Source organism: Pelobates fuscus, chromosome 3 (assembly GCF_036172605.1).
Source record: "Pelobates fuscus isolate aPelFus1 chromosome 3, aPelFus1.pri, whole genome shotgun sequence".
Lineage (NCBI taxonomy): Eukaryota > Metazoa > Chordata > Amphibia > Anura > Pelobatidae > Pelobates > Pelobates fuscus.
The window spans coordinates 164,125,999-164,145,567 of record NC_086319.1 but is presented as its reverse complement, the minus strand read 5'-3'; the positions used below and the strand labels follow the sequence as shown (position 1 = coordinate 164,145,567).

The following is a 19,569-nucleotide window of genomic DNA, read 5'->3' as shown; positions in this document are numbered from 1 at the left end:
CTAAGGACACTGAGAGACACCAGGGACACTGGGAGACATGGGGCACTGAGACACTCTGATACATTGGGGATACTGGAGACTTGATAAAGACCTGATAAAATGCTATGATGCCAGGAAGCCCCTGGGTGCTCTTTCCTTTAAGGGGTTAAACCGCTCAAATGGTTTAACCCCAAAGGCTTCCTCCAGCTCCAGGTACCTCAGTGGCATCTGAAACGGAGTGTCAGGAAGTGCAGATTGACGTCAGGCATGGGTGCCGCTGATTGGCTAGAGTTGACAGTTGACGCTCTAAGCCAATCGCTAGTTCCCGGTTCATAATTTTTTTAAAACTTTTTTATGAATGGGGAGCTACTGATTGGCTTAGAGTGCCAGCTGACCGCTCTAGCCAATCAGCAACACCCCTACCCAGCGGCATTCTGTGCTTCCTGACACTCAGTAAATAAAAGTGAACACATTAACACTGATTTTTTATTTTATTTTTACCTGGGGAGATGAGAAGGTCCAGAGTTTCCCTGCCAGGCCCAGGTACCAAAGCCTTATGATGTGGTGTCCAGAATAAAGTGGAGGGTTCACTTAATTTGTCCTTCCTGCTCCAATCTCCTTTTCTTCTCCTTCATTTGACAGTCTTCTTTTTCTTCTGACACTATCTTCTATATTGGCTCCTTCTGCTCCTTTACCTTTCTGCACCTTTCTGCTTATTTTGCGCCCTTCTGCTCCTTTTTCGTTCTGATTCCTTTCTCCTACTTTAGCTTTGTGCTCCTTGCTGTCCCTTTCTGCTCCTCACTTGCCTAATCTATAGGCTGCCCCCCCATGCCTCACTTGCCTAATCTATAGGCAGCCCCCCCATGCCTCACTTGCCTAATCTATAGGCTGCCCCCCCCATGCCTCACTGGCCTAATCTATAGGCTGCCCCCCCATGCCTCACTCCCCTAATCTATAGGCTGCCCCCCCATGCCTCACTCCCCTAATATATAGGCTGCTGCCCCCCATGCCATACTCCCCTAATATATAGGCTGCTGCCCCCCCATGCCATACTCCCCTAATATATAGGCTGCTGCCCCCCCATGCCATACTCCCCTAATATATAGGCTGCTGCCCCCCCATGCCATACTCCCCTAATATATAGGCTGCTGCCCCCATGCCATACTCCCCTAATATATAGGCTGCTGCCCCCCCAATGCCATACTCCCCTAATATATAGGCTGCTGCCCCCCCCATGCCATACTCCCCTAATATATAGGCTGCTGCCCCCCATGCCATACTCCCCTTATAGGCTGCTGCCCCCATGCCATACTCCCCTAATATATAGGCTGCTCCCCCCCATGCCATACTCCCCTAATATATAGGCTGCTGCCCCCCATGCCATACTCCCCTAATATATAGGCTGCTGCCCCCCCATGCCATACTCCCCTAATATATAGGCTGCTTCCCCCCCATGCCATACTCCCCTAATATATAGGCTGCTGCCCCCCCATGCCATACTCCCCTAATATATAGGCTGCTGCCCCACCATGCCATACTCCCCTAATATATAGGCTGCTGCCCCCATGCCATACTCCCCTAATATATAGGCTGCTGCCCCCCATGCCCTACTCCCCTAATATATAGGCTGCTGCCCCCCATGCCATACTCCCCTAATATATAGGCTGTTGCCTCCCCCCATGGCATACTCCCCTAATATATAGGCTGTTGCCCCCCCATTCCATACTCCCCTAATATATAGGCTGCTGCCCCCCCATGCCATACTCCCCTAATATATAGGCTGCTGCCCCCCCATGCCATACTCCCCTAATATATAGGCTGCTGCCCCCATGCCATACTCCCCTAATATATAGGCTGCTGCCCCCCCATGCCATACTCCCCTAATATATAGGCTGTTGCCCCCCCCATGCCATACTCCCCTAATATATAGGCTGTTGCCCCCCATGCCATACTCCCCTAATATATAGGCTGCTGCCCCCCATGCCCTACTCCCCTAATATATAGGCTGCTGCCCCCCATGCCATACTCCCCTAATATATAGGCTGTTGCCTCCCCCCATGGCATACTCCCCTAATATATAGGCTGTTGCCCCCCCATTCCATACTCCCCTAATATATAGGCTGCTGCCCCCCCATGCCATACTCCCCTAATATATAGCCTGCTGCCCCCCCATGCCATACTCCCCTAATATATAGGCTGCTGCCCCCCATGCCATACTCCCCTAATATATAGGCTGCTAACCCCCATGCCATACTCCCCTAATATATAGGCTGCTGCCCCCCCATCCCTCACTTCCCTAATCTATAGGCTATTTTAACCCCCCTCCACCCCATCCCTCACTTACCTGATCTGTAGGCTGTCTCTGTTGCCTGCATGTGTTGCACCCCTGCGGTTACACTCAGCAGAGAGAAGCAGGGATAGATGTAGCTTCCTATCCCTGTCTCTCTATATACACAGCCACCTACTGGCCGGCGCCGGTATTGCAGTTCATTTTAAATCACACCAAAAATAGCAGAACAAGCTGAAAAATCCCCTTGTGGACGCCCATGTCTCCCAGTGTCCCTTAAAGTCTGTGTCCCCATGTCTCCCAGTGTCCTGATGTCACTAGGACACTAGGGGACACTTAGAGACATTGGGATACTGTGAGACATGGGGACACTGAGACACTGGGAGAGATATGGGGACACATGGGGACACTGAGAGACTAGGGGACACTGAGATACTAGGGACACAGACACTAGATACGCTGAGAGACACCAGGGACACTGAGAGACATCAGGGACACTGAGAGACATCAGGGACACTGGCTGGGAGACATGGGGACACTGAGAGACTAGGGGCCACTGTGTTCATAGTGCCTCAGGATCCCCATGTTCCCCAGTGTCCCTATGTCTCCCAGTGTCCCAAAGTCTCAGCGTCCCCAAGTCTCTCACCGTCCCCATGTCTCGCAGGCTCGGAGCTGCTGTCTGGACTCTCTATGCAGAGCTGCTCCCCCATGGATCAGTTAGTAGAGAGAGGCAGGGAGGGAGATGCTGTAACTTCTTATCCCTGCCTCTCTCCACACAAACAGTGACCCCTACTGGCTGGCGCTGGTATCGCAGAATAATCTCTTTTTATACTAAGACAGACATTTGTATTGCCAGTGTTACTGCAATACCGGCACTGGCTAGGCAGCCTCAAATACCTGGGAAATACTTTTGAGAAATTCCTGGCAACCATAAGAAATACCTGAGAAATACCTGGCAACCCTCAGAGTACTGTGTAAAAAAAAAAAAAAAAATGTTTTAATGAAAAAATTAATTGGCCTATTCCATGGGCCTGGGCCTGGAGCTGCAGCTCCATCAGCCCCTATGTTAATCCAGCCCTGATCCTGGAGCTCGGTTTGTATGAATTGGGCATGTTCATAGAGTTTCGCCCAGATTATTAACTCAATGATAACAGAGATTAAATGGTAAAGACATAAATGCATGGGTAAGTTGTAAAGGATTAGCCAATGTGAAAGTTTGGAACATTGGAATACAGCCCACTAAAAATATTTTTAATTTACATTCATTATATTTGCCCTGTTTTGTTTAATATGTGAATTTAAATGGGTGCTCTGAATATACATTATAACTATTACAGATGATTGTAGGGTGTATGGAGGTAAGACAATCTATGGACAAACTAATCGATTTGTTCAGCTGTTCCTAATGAATTAGTTTGTCCATAGACTGACAGGCAGTCGCTTAGTTTGGTGCAGCTGAAAAGGATTTGTGCACAAGTTTTTAAAAAAAAACTTATATAATTTCTAGCATTTTGCCACATGACATAATACTTCAAATTAACAAAGTCCAAGGTACATTTGCCTCCACCCTGTTATTCTACCAATTTGCTAATTTTAAAGACAGTATCTGTCAGTCTGAATTACTCTTTTCTAATTTACTGTTTTCGTACAGCAAGAAGTACAAAGTGCCCTGGTAATATTTGCCCTTATCGCTGTTCCATGGATGTTGCTTATAAAGCCTTTTGTTCTTAGAGCAAATCACATAAAATCCCAGCGTATGGTAAGTTGGATTTTAAAAATGGTGTCTGAATGTCATTGGGAACAAATAAAAATAATAGTATTGTGTAGAAGCATGTTGGATTATTATAACTTTTTTAACATAGACATTTGAGCTACTAGGATGAGGGCTCCAGTAGATGAAAATGGAGGCAGTGTGACTTTCTTCGCTATATACATAGTGTCCTCATCCCGATGCAGTTCTTTTGTTCGTTACTCCACAATGCAGAGCATTAATCTGCCTCCTCCCCTGCCAGCTGTAACCAGGTCCCCTGCTAAGCCTAACTTTCCTTGCATTATTTCCCCCATCTTATTTTCCAGCGGAGCCTGGTCTTCTTTCCATCCCATGCAGAGCATTACTCTGCTACACAGCTATTCTGTTGTGTTGAGGAAACAAAATCCTGCCATTTCTCTTTTCCCTTTCCCTAATTTGCACTATTTGCCTCCATTCAACATGCCGAGCTAAGTGCTCTAAATGTTACCTTGTGCTTGAAATGGTTAAATATGTTTTAAGGCATTTACTATATATATGCAAAATTACTATGGGATATTTATATATGTCTATCTTTAGCCGGTGTTGAATATTTCCCTCTTGAATGGTTTATTTAGAGAATCTTAAAACCTAGAACAGGTATAGGCAACCCTCGGCACTCCAGGTGTTTTGGACTACATCTCCCGTGATGCTGTGCCGGCATTATGGGTGTAAGAGTATTATGCACATGACTGTAGTACATTGCAGTACTCTTGCTTTAAATTTGTACACTCTTAAAGTTGCAGCCATCATCGCTAAACCAACACCTGGCTGAGGACACAGATGTGGAAAATGCCCAGAGCAATCACAACAGCCCTGCCATTCAAGATGAACATGGAGGACATGGGGGAGGACATGGGGAGCATGGAGAGGAGGTACGGGTGATAAGCAGTGAAGATCAGACAATGTGGTGGAACCGATTGAGGACATTTCTTATTGTCTCTACATTCTTGTAAATTATAATTTAATGTGTCTCTTGGTTGAACAAATGTAGCATTTTTTAATCCAGCAAATACCTGTAGATATTACATGGAATCATATTTTTTGGACACTGACTGTTGTAGTTTATATGTTTTTAATTAATTTATTTTTGCAGTATCACCACCACTGCCCAACCAAGAGGCAAAGCCAGGTTCATACAGCAAATATGATTGATTTATAGACTGCTAGCAAATGCATGGAGTACTTTTTTTTTATTTTCCTGTGTTAGTTTTACATTTATATAAATGCCATTGCAGTGAAAACCAAAGAGACATAGCTTATGGATGATGGTAATCTGCCCACACCAAAACATGCATATCATTGCGCTCTCAATATCTGGGGAAGGGGGGAAAGGGGGAGACAAAGGCTATGTTGGAAGAATTAAATAAAACTTAACTATTCATTTTAATCTTTAGATTTCCTGGGGATTTCGGTTACTGGAAATTGACCCTGCTGTTCACATTCTCTCTTTATTTCAAATTTAATCCAAATAGAAACATAGCTATAATTTTGAATGCGCACCCACAGTCTATTTAAACATCATTATCTATGTATATAGTTTTTATGTGAATCCCTTCTTTTTATGTTACAGTTTGATTTTGGGGATATATTTGTTCACCAATGCATTCATACCATAGAGTACTGTCTTGGGTGCATATCCAACACTGCCTCTTACCTGCGACTCTGGGCGTTGAGTCTGGCGCATGCACGTAAGTAATGCTTTTTTAAAAATTCATTATTTAGCTTTTCATTTTAGTTTTTCTTCCCCTTTTTCAGCAAAGGTTGTTTTCTAAATAGCTATACCTATTCCATTTATTTTATTTTTGACATGACTGAGAAAAATAAGTGTTTATTCTGCAGCACAAAATAAATGAATGACACTAGACCATCATGTTTCTCTTTGTAGAGTTGTCGGAGGTGCTGTGGACAATGGTGATGCACTTTGGCCTCTCTAGTGCAGGTTGGGGAGGGCTCATTGCAGTCTTTGTTATATTTGCTGCATTTGCTGTTCTCAGTGTTGCAATTCTACTAGTTATGGAAGGTCTATCTGCGTTCCTGCATGCACTTCGACTCCACTGGTATGTTACTTTCTTGTTTTACAAAACTTAATATAGTTGAAAATGTTAACTTCACCAATTCAGCCTCAAGAAATGTAAATTTTTATGTTAGTGAAATTCATTAATGTTTAACGGGCAATTTCCCAGAAGCTACATGCTAATGTAATGTGAAACTACATTAATATTGATACGTTTTACCTAGGTTTAATACTCCATTCCTAATTCCCATATAAAACCACATGTTAAACAATGTTTTTAGCTGTGACTCTCCTACACATTTGTTTATTGTTAACCAAAGGCGATGTACGTATATGTACATGTACATACCTATATATTTTTATACATTATATATTTATAGCAAAGAATGTACAGTTTTTAGGATGTTGTTTACTAACATTACATTTTGTTTTCTGCATAAATAGATACTTAATTTACACAAATGCATTTCCCTTTGTCCTTAAACAGTGCAATAATGTAGTTAATTACACTACATAGCTAGCAGAGGTGGATATTTCTGTTTTTTGATGACATTTTAAGAGGGAATTGCCTATTAATTATGTATATATTTAATTATTTCTTCATTAATTATTAATGATTCATTATTAATAGTGCAGTTTCCTATTTTCTGTCCACAAATTCCTGTAGCATTAAGATGACCCTTAAGTGTAATCTTAAAAATACCATAGAGCACTCCACACAGTTGTCTTTGTATGTCTGTTGAAATTCTGGCAATAGCCGTTGTGGCATTGCTAGCTAATTTGTAACGTATAATCTATGCACAAAAAAAGAAAGAATTATAAATAAATAACAAATTCCTAGAGGCCACAAAACATAAGAGCATAGTTACCAATCTTGAAGTACACTCAAAGACAAAAATGTAAAGAAAAAGAGGGTTACAATGTAATATTTGATTCAATTAAAATACACAATAAAATAAAAAAATTTATTCAACTGTGCTACTTGGGAACCAAAACCAATCCGCTGCTATCCGATAAAAACTGGTAATAATGAGACGACCGTTTACGATTCCCGGGGGCTACAAATAGGCGGGAGCCTTCATATATGGTCATTTTTCCCTTAGTACTGCTGGGGGTTGACAAAGCTTAACAGCAGTAGCTCTCTACCTTGTCTTATGATCTTTTGACTTCATTGTAATGTTAGTAAATTCAATTTCAGTGAAATTCTAACAGCCTTTAAGAGCATTTTATAAAGATTTTATCTTTAGGAAATACTCATTTTTGGGGGGATTATGTTGGAATAATTTGAAATAAAAAGCAAGATTATAGGAAGTCTTTAAAGGAACACTATAGTCACCTAAATTACTTTAGCTAAATAAAGCAGTTTTAGTGTATAGATCATCCCCCTGCAATTCCACTGCTCAATTCTCTGCCATTTAGGAGTTAAAGGGAAACTCCAGTGCCAGAAAAACGATCCGTTTTTCTGGCACTGGAGGGTCCCTCTCCCTCCCACCCACCAATCCCCGGTTACTGAAGGGGTGAAAACCCCTTCAGTCACTTACCAGGGGCAGCGACAGGTCCCACGTCGCTGCTTCCTCCTCCCCCGCCGCTCCTCCTTCTGGTTACGTCGGCCGGTGGGCGAGACTGATCTCGCCCGCCGGCCGAGGAGACCTAATGCGCATGCGCGGCAATGCCGCGCATGCGCATTAGCGCACCCCATAGGAAAGCATTGAAAATGAATTTCAATGCTTCCCTATGGGGAATAGAGCGACGCTGGAGGTCCTCACACAGCGTGAGGACGTCCAGCGACGCTCTAGCACAGAAAACCTGTGCTATGAAGCAGGAAGTGTCCTCTAGTGGCTGTCTAATAGACAGCCACTAGGGGAGGACTTAACCCTGCAAGGTAAATATTGCAGTTTTAAAAAAACTGCAATAATTACACTTGCAGGGTTAAGGGTAGTGGGAGTTGGCACCCAGACCACTCCAATGAGCTGAAGTGGTCTGGGTGCCTGGAGTGTCCCTTTAAATCACTTTGTTTCTGTTTATGCAGCCCTGGCCACACCTCCCCTGGCTATGACTGACAGAGCCTGCATGAAAAAAAAACTGTTTCACTTTCAAACAGATGTAATTTACCTTAAATAATTGTATCTCAATCTCTAAATTGAACTTTAATCACATACAGGAGGCTCTTGCAGGGTCAAGCAAGCTATTAACATAACAGGGGACAAGAAAATCTTAATTAAACAGAGCTTGCAATAAAGAAAGCCTAAATAGGGCTCTCTTTACAGGAAGTGTTTATGGAAGGCTGTGCAAGTCACATGCAGGGAGGTGTGACTAGTGTTAATAAACAAAGGGATTTAACTCCTAAATGGCAGAGGATTGAGCAGTGAGGCTGCAGAGGCATGTTATATACACCAAAACTGCTTCATTAAGCTAAAGTTGTTCAGGTGACTAGTGTCCCTTTAATAAAATAAATTACGTTAAAAAGAGCAATGTGAAAGGTGGACTTTAGAGAAATACGAACAATAATTTGGTTTTAAATTTTATTTACACATTTTCTTGATGAAATGCTCCTTCAACTTTTACTCATTTCATTATTTATTTTATATATCTGCAGTATTTCATCAGTATATGTATGCTAATAATGTTGGAACTTTAATATATATATATTTATATGATTTTTTTTCATTAATTACACAGACTGCCACAAACCATTAAATAAAAGTTACTTCAGAATCATCTGCAGTTATTTTGTATCCATTTCTTATAACTTTTCCTTGTAGATTTTTGTTATTGTGTATGGCTCAATCTAAAAGACACAATGGATCACCATTTAGATAATATACTCAGATTCCTTACATATGTGCTTGCTCTATTAACATATATCTGTATAAGAAAACTGTATTGGGATTGATCAACAGACAACGTCTGTTTTACTACATTCTAAGAGTTGTCATAATTATTAGATTAAACATTCCATATATAAGGGATAAGGGTTTATTATTTATGCTGTGATCCCAATCCATCCCTTCTCTTTCCCTTTTGTCTAAATTATTGCTGAATATTAATGTCTTTGTGGGTGATACCCAGCATTGGGTGGAAATATGGTAGCTCCTTTTGTTTCTTTTTAAAGTTCAATTAATACATACTGCTACTACTTCCAGTGTTATCCACACTTTACACTCACACACACAGTGCGACTCACACTTTACACAAACACACAAACTGCTACTACTGTTGTACACACACTGACATATATACACGGAAGTACATATACACATAGACATGCCCTCAGACAATTACACACACTGCTACACACACAGACACTATACACACATATACACAAACTGCTTATCTTGATTTGACAAAATATATTGTTTTCCAAGTATTTTGGGGTACAGAAAAGAAAGGGGGGTGGATAATGTGGAACAGGTGTCACTGCATTCATATACCATACATATGGGTTTCATAACAAGAAGGTCCGAGTTGGACAGTTGTATTACACATCAGACAGTACATTATATTTGTTTACAATTGAATTTGTTTACCATTGAATATTCCCTTTACCCTTTGGGTTTTAGTCCCTTCTCGTTACGTGAAAACCACATATGTTGGCTGCTCTCCCTGTTAGCCTCGTGTTGGGTTTACACACTTAGTGAATTAGATTAGTGTGGCTTGTTTGTTCTTGTATCGTTGTGGATATCCAACCCTGTGTTTATTAAGTACTCTTGCGTGTGAGTAGCGCAAGACCAAGTCTCCAGAGAGAGAAAGCATCTGTCTTTGTGTACATGCAGACCCCTTGTCTCAACCCATGTTGGTACGGTACAGAGTTGTTGCCTCGTTGGGGGGGGGGGGGGGAGAGAGGTAACCATATACAGTAGGGAACAAAGAAAGAACAGGTGTGTGAGCGGTTATCGTGCATCCTGTGTACATTTCATATGCAAATTCTGTTCAGTGCTCGTGTGGTGCATATATACAACATATGAGCCTGCGAGTGGGATGTGCTCTTCATGCTTAGTAGCTGTCATTAGGTTATAGGTTTATATTGGTGGCGGCGTGCCCAAGTGTAGAGGCAAGAGAGCATGTGGTAAAGGTGCAGGCAAGTTGTTTTGTAGATATTCGGGGCAAGGTAAGTGCAGTTACGTAACATAGTGGGTGTTTTGTGACCTTGTTGGGTTTGTTCAGGAGGTAGATACGTTTTAACCATTACTCCTCCTTCATGTTGATATTAATTGTGCACAGTTGCTATGGGGTGGGCAGGAAAGTTTGTGTTCGTGCGTGAATCATTCGAGGGGCCCCAATGTTGGGTCCATAAGTCTCCTGCCTTTTGTGTGGCTGTGTATGATTTAATTTGTGCGTTTGCCATGTTTTCATAAGCCCAATTCACTGTTACTTGGTTTATCAGTTCCTCCTTTAAAGGGACATTTTTTGTTTTCCACCTTCTAGCGATCATGCATTAAGCTGCTATCAAGATGTGGAACAGGAGCTTGCGTTTTACTCTTGGTAGAGCTTTCTGTCCCATAAAGAGCAAGCACATCTCCGGGGTCAGAGGTGCGCTCTGAGGCATGGTTTACTATTCTTTCAACCATGTCCCAGTATTGTCGTATGATGGGACATGTCCACCAGACATGATACATAGTGCCTATCTCTCCTCCGCACAGGAGTCCTGGGGAATAAAGTGTGGGAACTCATCCAAGATTACCCCCCAAAAAAATAATATTCACTTGTGTGTGTGTATATATATATATATATATATACACATATATATATATACGCGTGCACAAACACACTGACAGGTGCACACACACATACTCAGACACACACACACACAGATACATACATTCACATACACACAAACACACTCACAGACACACACATACTCAGACACATACACACACACATACTCAGACACATACACTCACAAATTATTATTTTTTAAAAGTAAAAAATGTCCACCCAGCCTCCCTACCTGGAGAGCTGGTGTGGATCTGTCCCTGGAGTCTAGTTGGGCAGGCGCCTGTCTCCATATGAGACGCGGCGAAAGAGCTGTGTTCTCTCTGCTCAGTCTCACCGCGCAGGCTGTCTACTGATGCCGGGAGCCGAAATGGTCATATTTCAGCTCCCGGCATCAGCAAACGGCGTGCAACAAGAAGGAGCAGAGAGAACACAGCTCCACCGGTGGGGTCCATCATGTGGCCACCTCTTGCCCCCCCCATGGTAGGGGGGTATTTAGAGTGGCAGGAACGCGTTCCTGCAGGACTCGAGCCCTGCCTCCGCGTCTCCAACAATTGTTGGAGGTGCCCAGGTATATGTGTGCTAACTTGTCTGGGACCAGGTACCATCGATATTGTAATTTTCGGATAAGTGCTAAATGAGATACACATGCAGAGGCAACCTTGTGTGCCTGGAATGCTTCCCTCCATTGTTCGACAATGAATGTAGTGTTTAAATCTTTGTGCCAGGATTGCACAAAACTGTGGTCCGTGGTCTCATGTCTGAATAGTTCCTTGTATATAGTTGAGAGGACTTTTTGGGACAGTCGTGTGCTAAGACATAGTTTTTCGAATGTGGTTAGTGTGGGGATCATAAGTCCTTGCGCAGTCTCATGTAGATTGGACTTAAGCTGGAGGTAGGAGAAGAGGTCTGAGTGTGGCAATTTAAATTGTGATTGGAGTTCACGGAATGTTTTAAATTGCGTGCCATCATATAGTTGGAACACATGCGTGCAACCCTGTTCTAGCCATGGTTTATAGTTAAAGCTTGGGATGCTCAGGTGAATGCTGCACAATAGGGTAGCTATGGAGCATAGGTTTCCTTTACAGAGGTGGGTTCAGAGAGAATCCCATGTCTGGAGGAGTAGTCTAGTAGTAGCTAGTATTGTCTGTTGGTAAGACAGTGTCTGCTTTTTGGTCCAGAACATGTAGCACACGCCTTGTTTGCATGACCACTGGGATTCAATTTCTGTGTAGTGGGCTGTGAGCATGAAGGAGAGCAAAGCTGCCTTATAATATTGTTTAACGTTTGGGATGTTGAGTCCTCCAAGGGGAACGGGTCTGTAGGATTCCTGTAGCCACCCTAGCCCTTTTTCCAGCCCATATAAACTTTACTTCCAATTTTTGGAGATTCTTTTGGGGAGGGGAATCTGTAATGTGCGGAGCAAGGAGAATACACACAATTTTTAAAATCATATTTAAACAGTCAACTATTTTTTTTTATTAGTTTGGAATAGAGGGGAACTGGGGCTTTCTTGAGAATTATTTTGTAAATTTAGCATTGGGGTGGACTGAACCTGACAGTCCAAACTTCCGTTCTGTTTTTTTCCCCATCCCGATGCTTTTTATCCCACCCCCTCCACAGTTCATCTAACCAATAGATTTATATACATTGTTTTTTACACAACATCCTAAAGTCACAAAGTGAGTTGAATTACTCTGCAGGTATATCTGGCAACATTAGAAAAGATAGACACATCTAACGAGTATTTGAAGAATTTGCATTCCAGGCATTACCCAGAACTTCAAAGCACATTTTGTTGTATGTATTTATTTATGAATGTTTAATGTGTTTATAGTGAAAGTGTTTATGTATCTTATTCCTGTCCTCTTTTTCTAGGGTGGAGTTCCAGAATAAATTTTACTCGGGAACAGGTTACATGTTCACCCCCTTCTCTTTTGAGCGCATTCTGAATGGAGCAGATGCTGAATAGATGCATTCAAATGTCCACAATTCTTATGTATATGGTCCTCATAGTGAAGACAGTTTACAATATAAACAAAAAGTGCCAAACAATTAAGAAGATAAAGATTATCATAATTTTCTACATTTAAGTTTGCATATTATTAAAAATGATAATCCCTCTGCATCTGAGATACTCCGGCTGTGCTAACCATGAAGTTCCATGATCTCCAGCTATTTGTTGGCTATGTCAAGGGAAGAACAAAATGAAAATCATGAAAGATCATGGGCAGGATTAGAAGATATATTACAAGTTACAAGCCAGAAGAAAACGTATCTACTCAAGAGTGTGAAACTTATTTTACCCAATGTCATATATTTAAATAAAACATTTTTTTCTTCCTGCCTAATAGATTTTGTTACATATGACCATTCTCACTGCATGTGTTGTTTATCTCTATATATCCCTCCTATTTCCATCTTTATTTTCTTACAGTTTAGCTGTGTTAGTAGACTTCGATTTTTACATACTGTTTTATACCACATGTAACGGAACCGCTGGCACCCCGACCGGGTACCCTCCGCTGACTGATGCTCCTAGTGCTTTCCGAGGTCTCCAAGCACTCTGCCTGACACCATAACCACTGCAGACCCCACGAACCGCCGCAGCTTGGTTGGGGTCTCGCCGACTCCACCTACTCTGGACCCATGACCAGGGTCCAGCTTCCAGTAGGTGGACCTCTCCGAATTCCAGAGAGCAGAAACAGGAACAAGCTCTTAGCAGAGCTCAGCGATTATACCCTGGGTAGTATAGTGATTATAGCAATCCCCAGAGTGTAGTTCTCCAATCCCCCAAACATGAGCCGAAACTTCATGAAGGTACAAGATGATCTGAGGTGCTGGCACACCCAGTCTGGTTTTTATTACAATCTTTGCCAATACAGGACCGCCCACAGGGAGGTATAAAACAACCAATAACATCTCAGTTACAACCCACAGATTCCCTCCCCTTATCCTGGGAGGTAACCAAATTACACAAACAGTTAAAACATACTTTTTACCCAACTTTCATAACTCTAAAACCATACATCCATAAAAATTCATATTCACATATTCACATATTCACATATTCACATATTCACATATTCACATATTCACATATTCACATATTCACAATCAATCCATTCAGGGGAACAACATATTAAAAAATGGCACGAATCAGACCAGTGGTTCAAAAGTTAAGGGAAAGTCCTTTGTGACCAAATGAAGCATGGCTTTTCTGCCCAAAACAAGTTCCACAGAGTCTATCCTGGAGATAATTGGAAAGTAATCCAATTATCTCCAAGGACAGAGGCAAAACTCCATTAGCCACATGGCAGACAAAGGACAATAAAAGACATAAAAATACATACTGTTACATTTATCACATAGAACCTACACATTTACAATTTACCGAACACATAATAGCATACATAACATTGAAGACAGCCTGAATGCAATCTGCTACACAGTCTTAAAGGGACATTGTTCCTAAAAGTCATAATATGTCCACAGATATTTTTAAAGGGCCAGCAGCAGCACCATACAAATCCAATATACCCAAATGTTGCACCCGAAGGGCCAAATCTCCCAGGGACCATAGTCAACAGGTAAGAGGCTGGCAATCAGGCTCCTCCAACAGCCAGTGGTAAAGCGCAGCTTGTCACCAATAAACCCAGTGACAAAAGGCATTTCGTCACACATCTCCCCTTTGGGGTGGAGACTAACCAGGTACCTGACCTCTCGGTCAGTGCCTGAGTTAGTCGATAAACCCACCCACGGTGAACAAGTACATGAGTAGCCCACCCACAACACACATTTACTGCACCTGGTGGTTCCTCTGGTGCTGCTGGGCAACACGCTGTGGTGACTGGGAGCAGTGGCGTACACATGACCCATGGGGCCCCAGTGCGAAAATTGATCCGTGGGCCCCCCCCCCCCTCGCGCTTACTCTGCGCGGGCCGGGGCAGCAACACATGGCGGCGGGCACCTGGTCGCAGGGCTGCGACCGCGGTATGTACGCCAGTGCATGCAGATGCACACACACTTAAAGGACCACTACAGACACCCAGATCACATCAGCTCAATGAAGTGGTCTGGGTGTCAGGTCCCTCTAGTTTTAACCCTGCAGCTGAAAGCATAGCAGTTTCAGAGAAACTGTTATGTTTCACTGAGGTTTAATACAGCCTCTAGTGGCTGTCTCACTGACAGCCGCTAGAGGCGCTTCCGCCGTTTTAAGACACTGAACGTCCATAGGAAAGCATTGAGTAATGCTTTCCTATGGGCGGTTTGAATGCGTGCGCGGCTCTTGCCGTGCATGCGCATTCGGAGCTGAGAGGCGGAGGGATCCCAGCGCCATGGGAGTCCGGCGCTGGAGAAAGGTAAGTGCTGAAGAGACACACACACACACACTCTCACTAACAAATGCATACACACTAGCTAACAGACACACACATTTACTGACAGAGACACACTCAGCGGCAGACATACATACACACTCACTTACAAAACATACACTCTCACTGACAAACACACACTCACTAACAGACATCAAACAGACTCACTAACAGACACACACAGTAACACATTCACTGACACTCACTAGCTGACACACACACACACACACTAACACTCACTCACACACACTAACACTCAAGCACTCACACACACTAACACTCAAGCACTCACTCACACTCACACTATCACACTATCACACTATCACACTCACACTCACACTCACACTAACACACACACTCACACTCACTCTCACACATTAACACTCACACACACTCACACTCACACTCACACATGTTTTTTTTTTATTTAATCCCCCCAGCCTCCTTACCTTTTGGAGTGCTGAGGGGATTCCCTGGGGTCCAGTGATGCTGCTGGGCTCCTGGGGGGCCGGTCACCCGGCGGGCAGTCAGGCTGGCCGGTGCACTCTCCCCTGAGTGCTTCCTCTTCAGCTCCCTCGCGCGCCGCGTACTGATACCGGCGCCGGAAGATGACGTCATCTTCCGGCTCCAGTATCATTGCGGTGCGCGAGGGAGCTGAAGAGGAAGCACTCAGGGGAGAGTGCTCCCTCGCGCACCGGCCAGCCTGACTGCCCGTCGGGTGTAAGCAGGGCCAGCCTCGGGGGGCCCTGAGGTGGCCGGCTCCTGGGGCCCCCAGGAGAAGAGGCTGGCCCAGTGCGTACATACCGGGTCGCAGGGGCGGCCGGGCCCCCTGGTGGGCCGGGCCCGGTCGCAGCTGCGACCCCTGCGACCCTGGTATGTACGCCACTGACTGGGAGGGCAGAGGCCAACAACGCTCTGCCCCGATGCCAGCGCTTCTGCTGGGGTAGCCTGGACGCAACTTGGTTGGGGAGGAGAGACATCGCTTACCTCTTCCGCCCGGTGTTCTTGTGAGGGTAGTTGGGGATCTGGATAGACCGTCCAGCATCCCTGTATGTCGGGTGCATAGACTACGGTTTCATCTGCACCTTCTGGGGGATTAGGGTCTCCCCTTTGTGGGGTAAGTTGCCACTGGGAAGGAAGACCGGTTGCCTCCTCCCCCTGGAACTCACTCTGCCGCTGGGGAGTAAGGACAATACTTTTGGCTCCCTGGAACTCACTGCCGCTGGAGAGGAAGGACGACACCCTCTGCTCTCTGGTACTCACACTGCCGCTGGGAAGGAAGGACGGCACCTTCTGCTCTCTGGGACTCACACTGCCACTGGAGAGGAAGGATGACACCTTCTGCTCTCTGGGACTCACACTGCCTCTGGGGAGGAAGGGCGGCACCTTCGGCTCCCTGGAACTCACACTGCCGCTGGAGAGGAAGGACGACACCTTCTGCTCTCTGGGGTACACACTGCCGCTGGGGAGGAAGGACGGCACCTTTGGCTCCCTGGGATGCTAGTTGCTGCAGGGACGAGGGACCGACAATCTCCTCTCCCTGGGACGCTGGTTGCTGCAGGAACGAGGGACCGATAATCTCCTCTCCCTGGGATGCTGGTTGCTGCAGGGAGGAGAGACCGATTGGCCACAGCCCCAATCTCCGAAATCGGAGCTCCAATTCCCATGCTGCTCGATTCTCCTCATCCAACTTGCGCACGGTGGCCAGGAGCGTCTCTACCAAAATATTCGGGCCATACCTGGTTAACCGCCTCTCTACCTCCTTCCTGTAAGCGTCGCCCTCAAAGCGATAAGTCATGTTTGCTGTGAACAGGGGCGCTGTACGAATACAAGCGTTGCCCTCAAATTGTAATTCCAAACTAACTGTCTCCGAGCTGCTTCTCCTCGCACTAGGACGCCATCCCACCGATGCCACCACTGTAACGGAACAGCTGGCACCCCGACCGGGTACCCTCCGCTGACTGATGCTCCTAGTGCTTTCCGAGGTCTCCAAGCACTCTGCCTGACACCATAACCACTGCAGACCCCTCAAACCGCCGCAGCTTGGTTGGGGTCTCGCCGACTCCACCCACTCTGGACCCAAGACCAGGGTCCAGCTTCCAGTAGGTGGACCTCTCCGAATTCCAGAGAGCAGGAACAGGAACAAGCTCTTAGCAGAACTCAGCGATTATACCCTGGGGAGTATAGTGATTATAGCAATCCCCAGAGTGTAGTTCTCCAATCCCCCAAACATGAGCCGAAACTTCATGAAGGTACAAGATGATCTGAGGTGCTGGCACACCCAGTCTGGTTTTTATTACAATCTTTGCCAATACAGGACCGCCCACAGGGAGGTATAAAACAACCAATAACATCTCAGTTACAACCCACAGATTCCCTCCCCTTATCCTGGGAGGTAACCAAATTACACAAACAGTTAAAACATACTTTTTACCCAACTTTCATAACTCTAAAACCATACATCCATAAAAATTACATATTCACAATCAATCCATTCAGGGGAACAACATATTAAAAAATGGCACGAATCAGACCAATGGTTCAAAAGTTAAGGGAAAGTCCTTTGTGACCAAATGAAGCATGGCTTTTCTGCCCAAAACAAGTTCCACAGAGTCTATCCTGGAGATAATTGGAAAGTAATCCAATTATCTCCAAGGACAGAGGCAAAACTCCATTAGCCACATGGCAGACAAAGGACAATAAAAGACATAAAAATACATACTGTTACATTTATCACATAGAACCTACACATTTACAATTTACCGAACACATAATAGCATACATAACATTGAAGACAGCCTGAATGCAATCTGCTACACAGTCTTAAAGGGACATTGTTCCTAAAAGTCTTAATATGTCCACGGATATTTTTAAAGGGCCAGCAGCAGCACCATACAAATCCAATATACCCAAATGTTGCACCTGAAGGGCCAAATCTCCCAGGGACCATAGTCAACAGGTAAGAGGCTGGCAATCAGGCTCCTCCAACAGCCAGTGGTAAAGCGCAGCTTGTCACCAATAAACCCAGTGACAAAAGGCATTTCGTCACACCACATTTTTAATGTATTGTACCATTGGAGTTTCTCTCTTTATGTTTTTCACTATTGGAATTACAAGCACTCTTCCATCAAGAATTTTTGATTGTACCAAAGTTCGGCTGTTTCCTTTCAAGACTCTTTACCTATTGGGCTTTTATATTACTGTATTTGGACCATACAATTCTTATTGGCATATTTCATAGATATTTGTTTATATTATAATTATTTTATACTTACTATATTTTAGTTCATTTTATTAAGGCACAACCTTCTCTTCTTTTCTTTCTTATATCGTTGTAGATTGTGTAAAACCCAAACTTAAAAAATGTTCTTCCTAGTTTTAAAACATATGATAAATGCTGCATAAATATCCACTTCAGGGTAATAGTTGGGTAAGTTTACAGAGAAGGGATGGAGGGGATAAATTGCTCAGTATTTTTATAGAATCAATTGAAATGTATTAATAAGCATTAAAAAGAGTTATAAATAAGATGAACTCTCACATTTTATGTTGTACCAACATATAGTAGTCTGTGGAGACTGCTTATTGTGTACCTGTATGCACAGGTTTTAAAGGACCACTCTAGGCACCCAGACCACTTCAGCTTAATGAAGTGGTCTGGGTGCCAGGTCCTTCTAGGGTTAACCCATTTTTTCATAAACATAGCAGTTTCAGAGAAACTGCTATGTTTGTGAATGGGTTAAGCCTTCCCCTATTTCCTCTAGTGGCTGTCTCACTGATAGCCGCTAGAGGCGCTTGCGTGATTCTCACTGTGAAAATCACAGTGAGAGCACGCAAGCGTCCATAGGAAAGCATTATGAATGCTTTCCTATGTGACCGGCAGAATGCGCGCGCAGCTCTTGCCGCGCGTGCGCATTCAGCCGACGGGGAGGAGAAGAGGAGGATCGGAGGAGGAGAGCTCTCCGCCCACCGCTGAAAAAAGGTAAGTTTTAAAGACTTTACCCTTTCCAGAGCCGGGAGGGAGGGGGTCCCTGAGGGTGGGGGCACCCTCAGGGCACTCTAGTGCCAGGAAAACGAGTATGTTTTCCTGGCACTAGAGTGGTCCTTTAACTTCAGTTCCTTTGACTTGCTATTTGCTGAACGTTTCTAGGGAGGTGCATGGGCAAAAAAATTGGTTCGGCTGGGCACTTCCGAAATTCAGTTCAGTTCGGCACCTTGACAATTTGGGAATTTGGGAAAGTGTAGGGTTAGGGATGGGTTAGGAATAGGGTTAGGGTTGGGTTAGGAGTAGGGTTAGGAGTAGGTTAGGGTTAGGAGTAGGGTTGGGTTAGGAGTAGAGTTAGGAGTAAGGTTACAGTTAGGGTTGGGTTAGGAGTAAGGTTAGGAGTAGGGTTAGGGTTGGGAGTAGGGT

General features: G+C 44.3%; 1 protein-coding gene across 1 annotated transcript in view; it reads left to right on the top strand.

Annotated features, from left to right (window-relative positions):
* ATP6V0A4 (ATPase H+ transporting V0 subunit a4) overlaps positions 1–13,133 on the top strand; it is a 38,916-nt gene extending 25,783 nt beyond the window's left edge. The window contains exons 17-21 of the mRNA XM_063447618.1: positions 3,918–4,025; positions 4,793–4,927; positions 5,626–5,743; positions 5,941–6,112; positions 12,661–13,133. Coding sequence (XP_063303688.1) covers positions 3,918–4,025; positions 4,793–4,927; positions 5,626–5,743; positions 5,941–6,112; positions 12,661–12,754 — 627 coding nt within the window. The 3' untranslated portion in view covers positions 12,755–13,133. The remainder of the gene's footprint in view (positions 1–3,917; positions 4,026–4,792; positions 4,928–5,625; positions 5,744–5,940; positions 6,113–12,660) is intronic.
* The last annotated feature ends 6,436 nt before the right edge of the window (positions 13,134–19,569 follow it).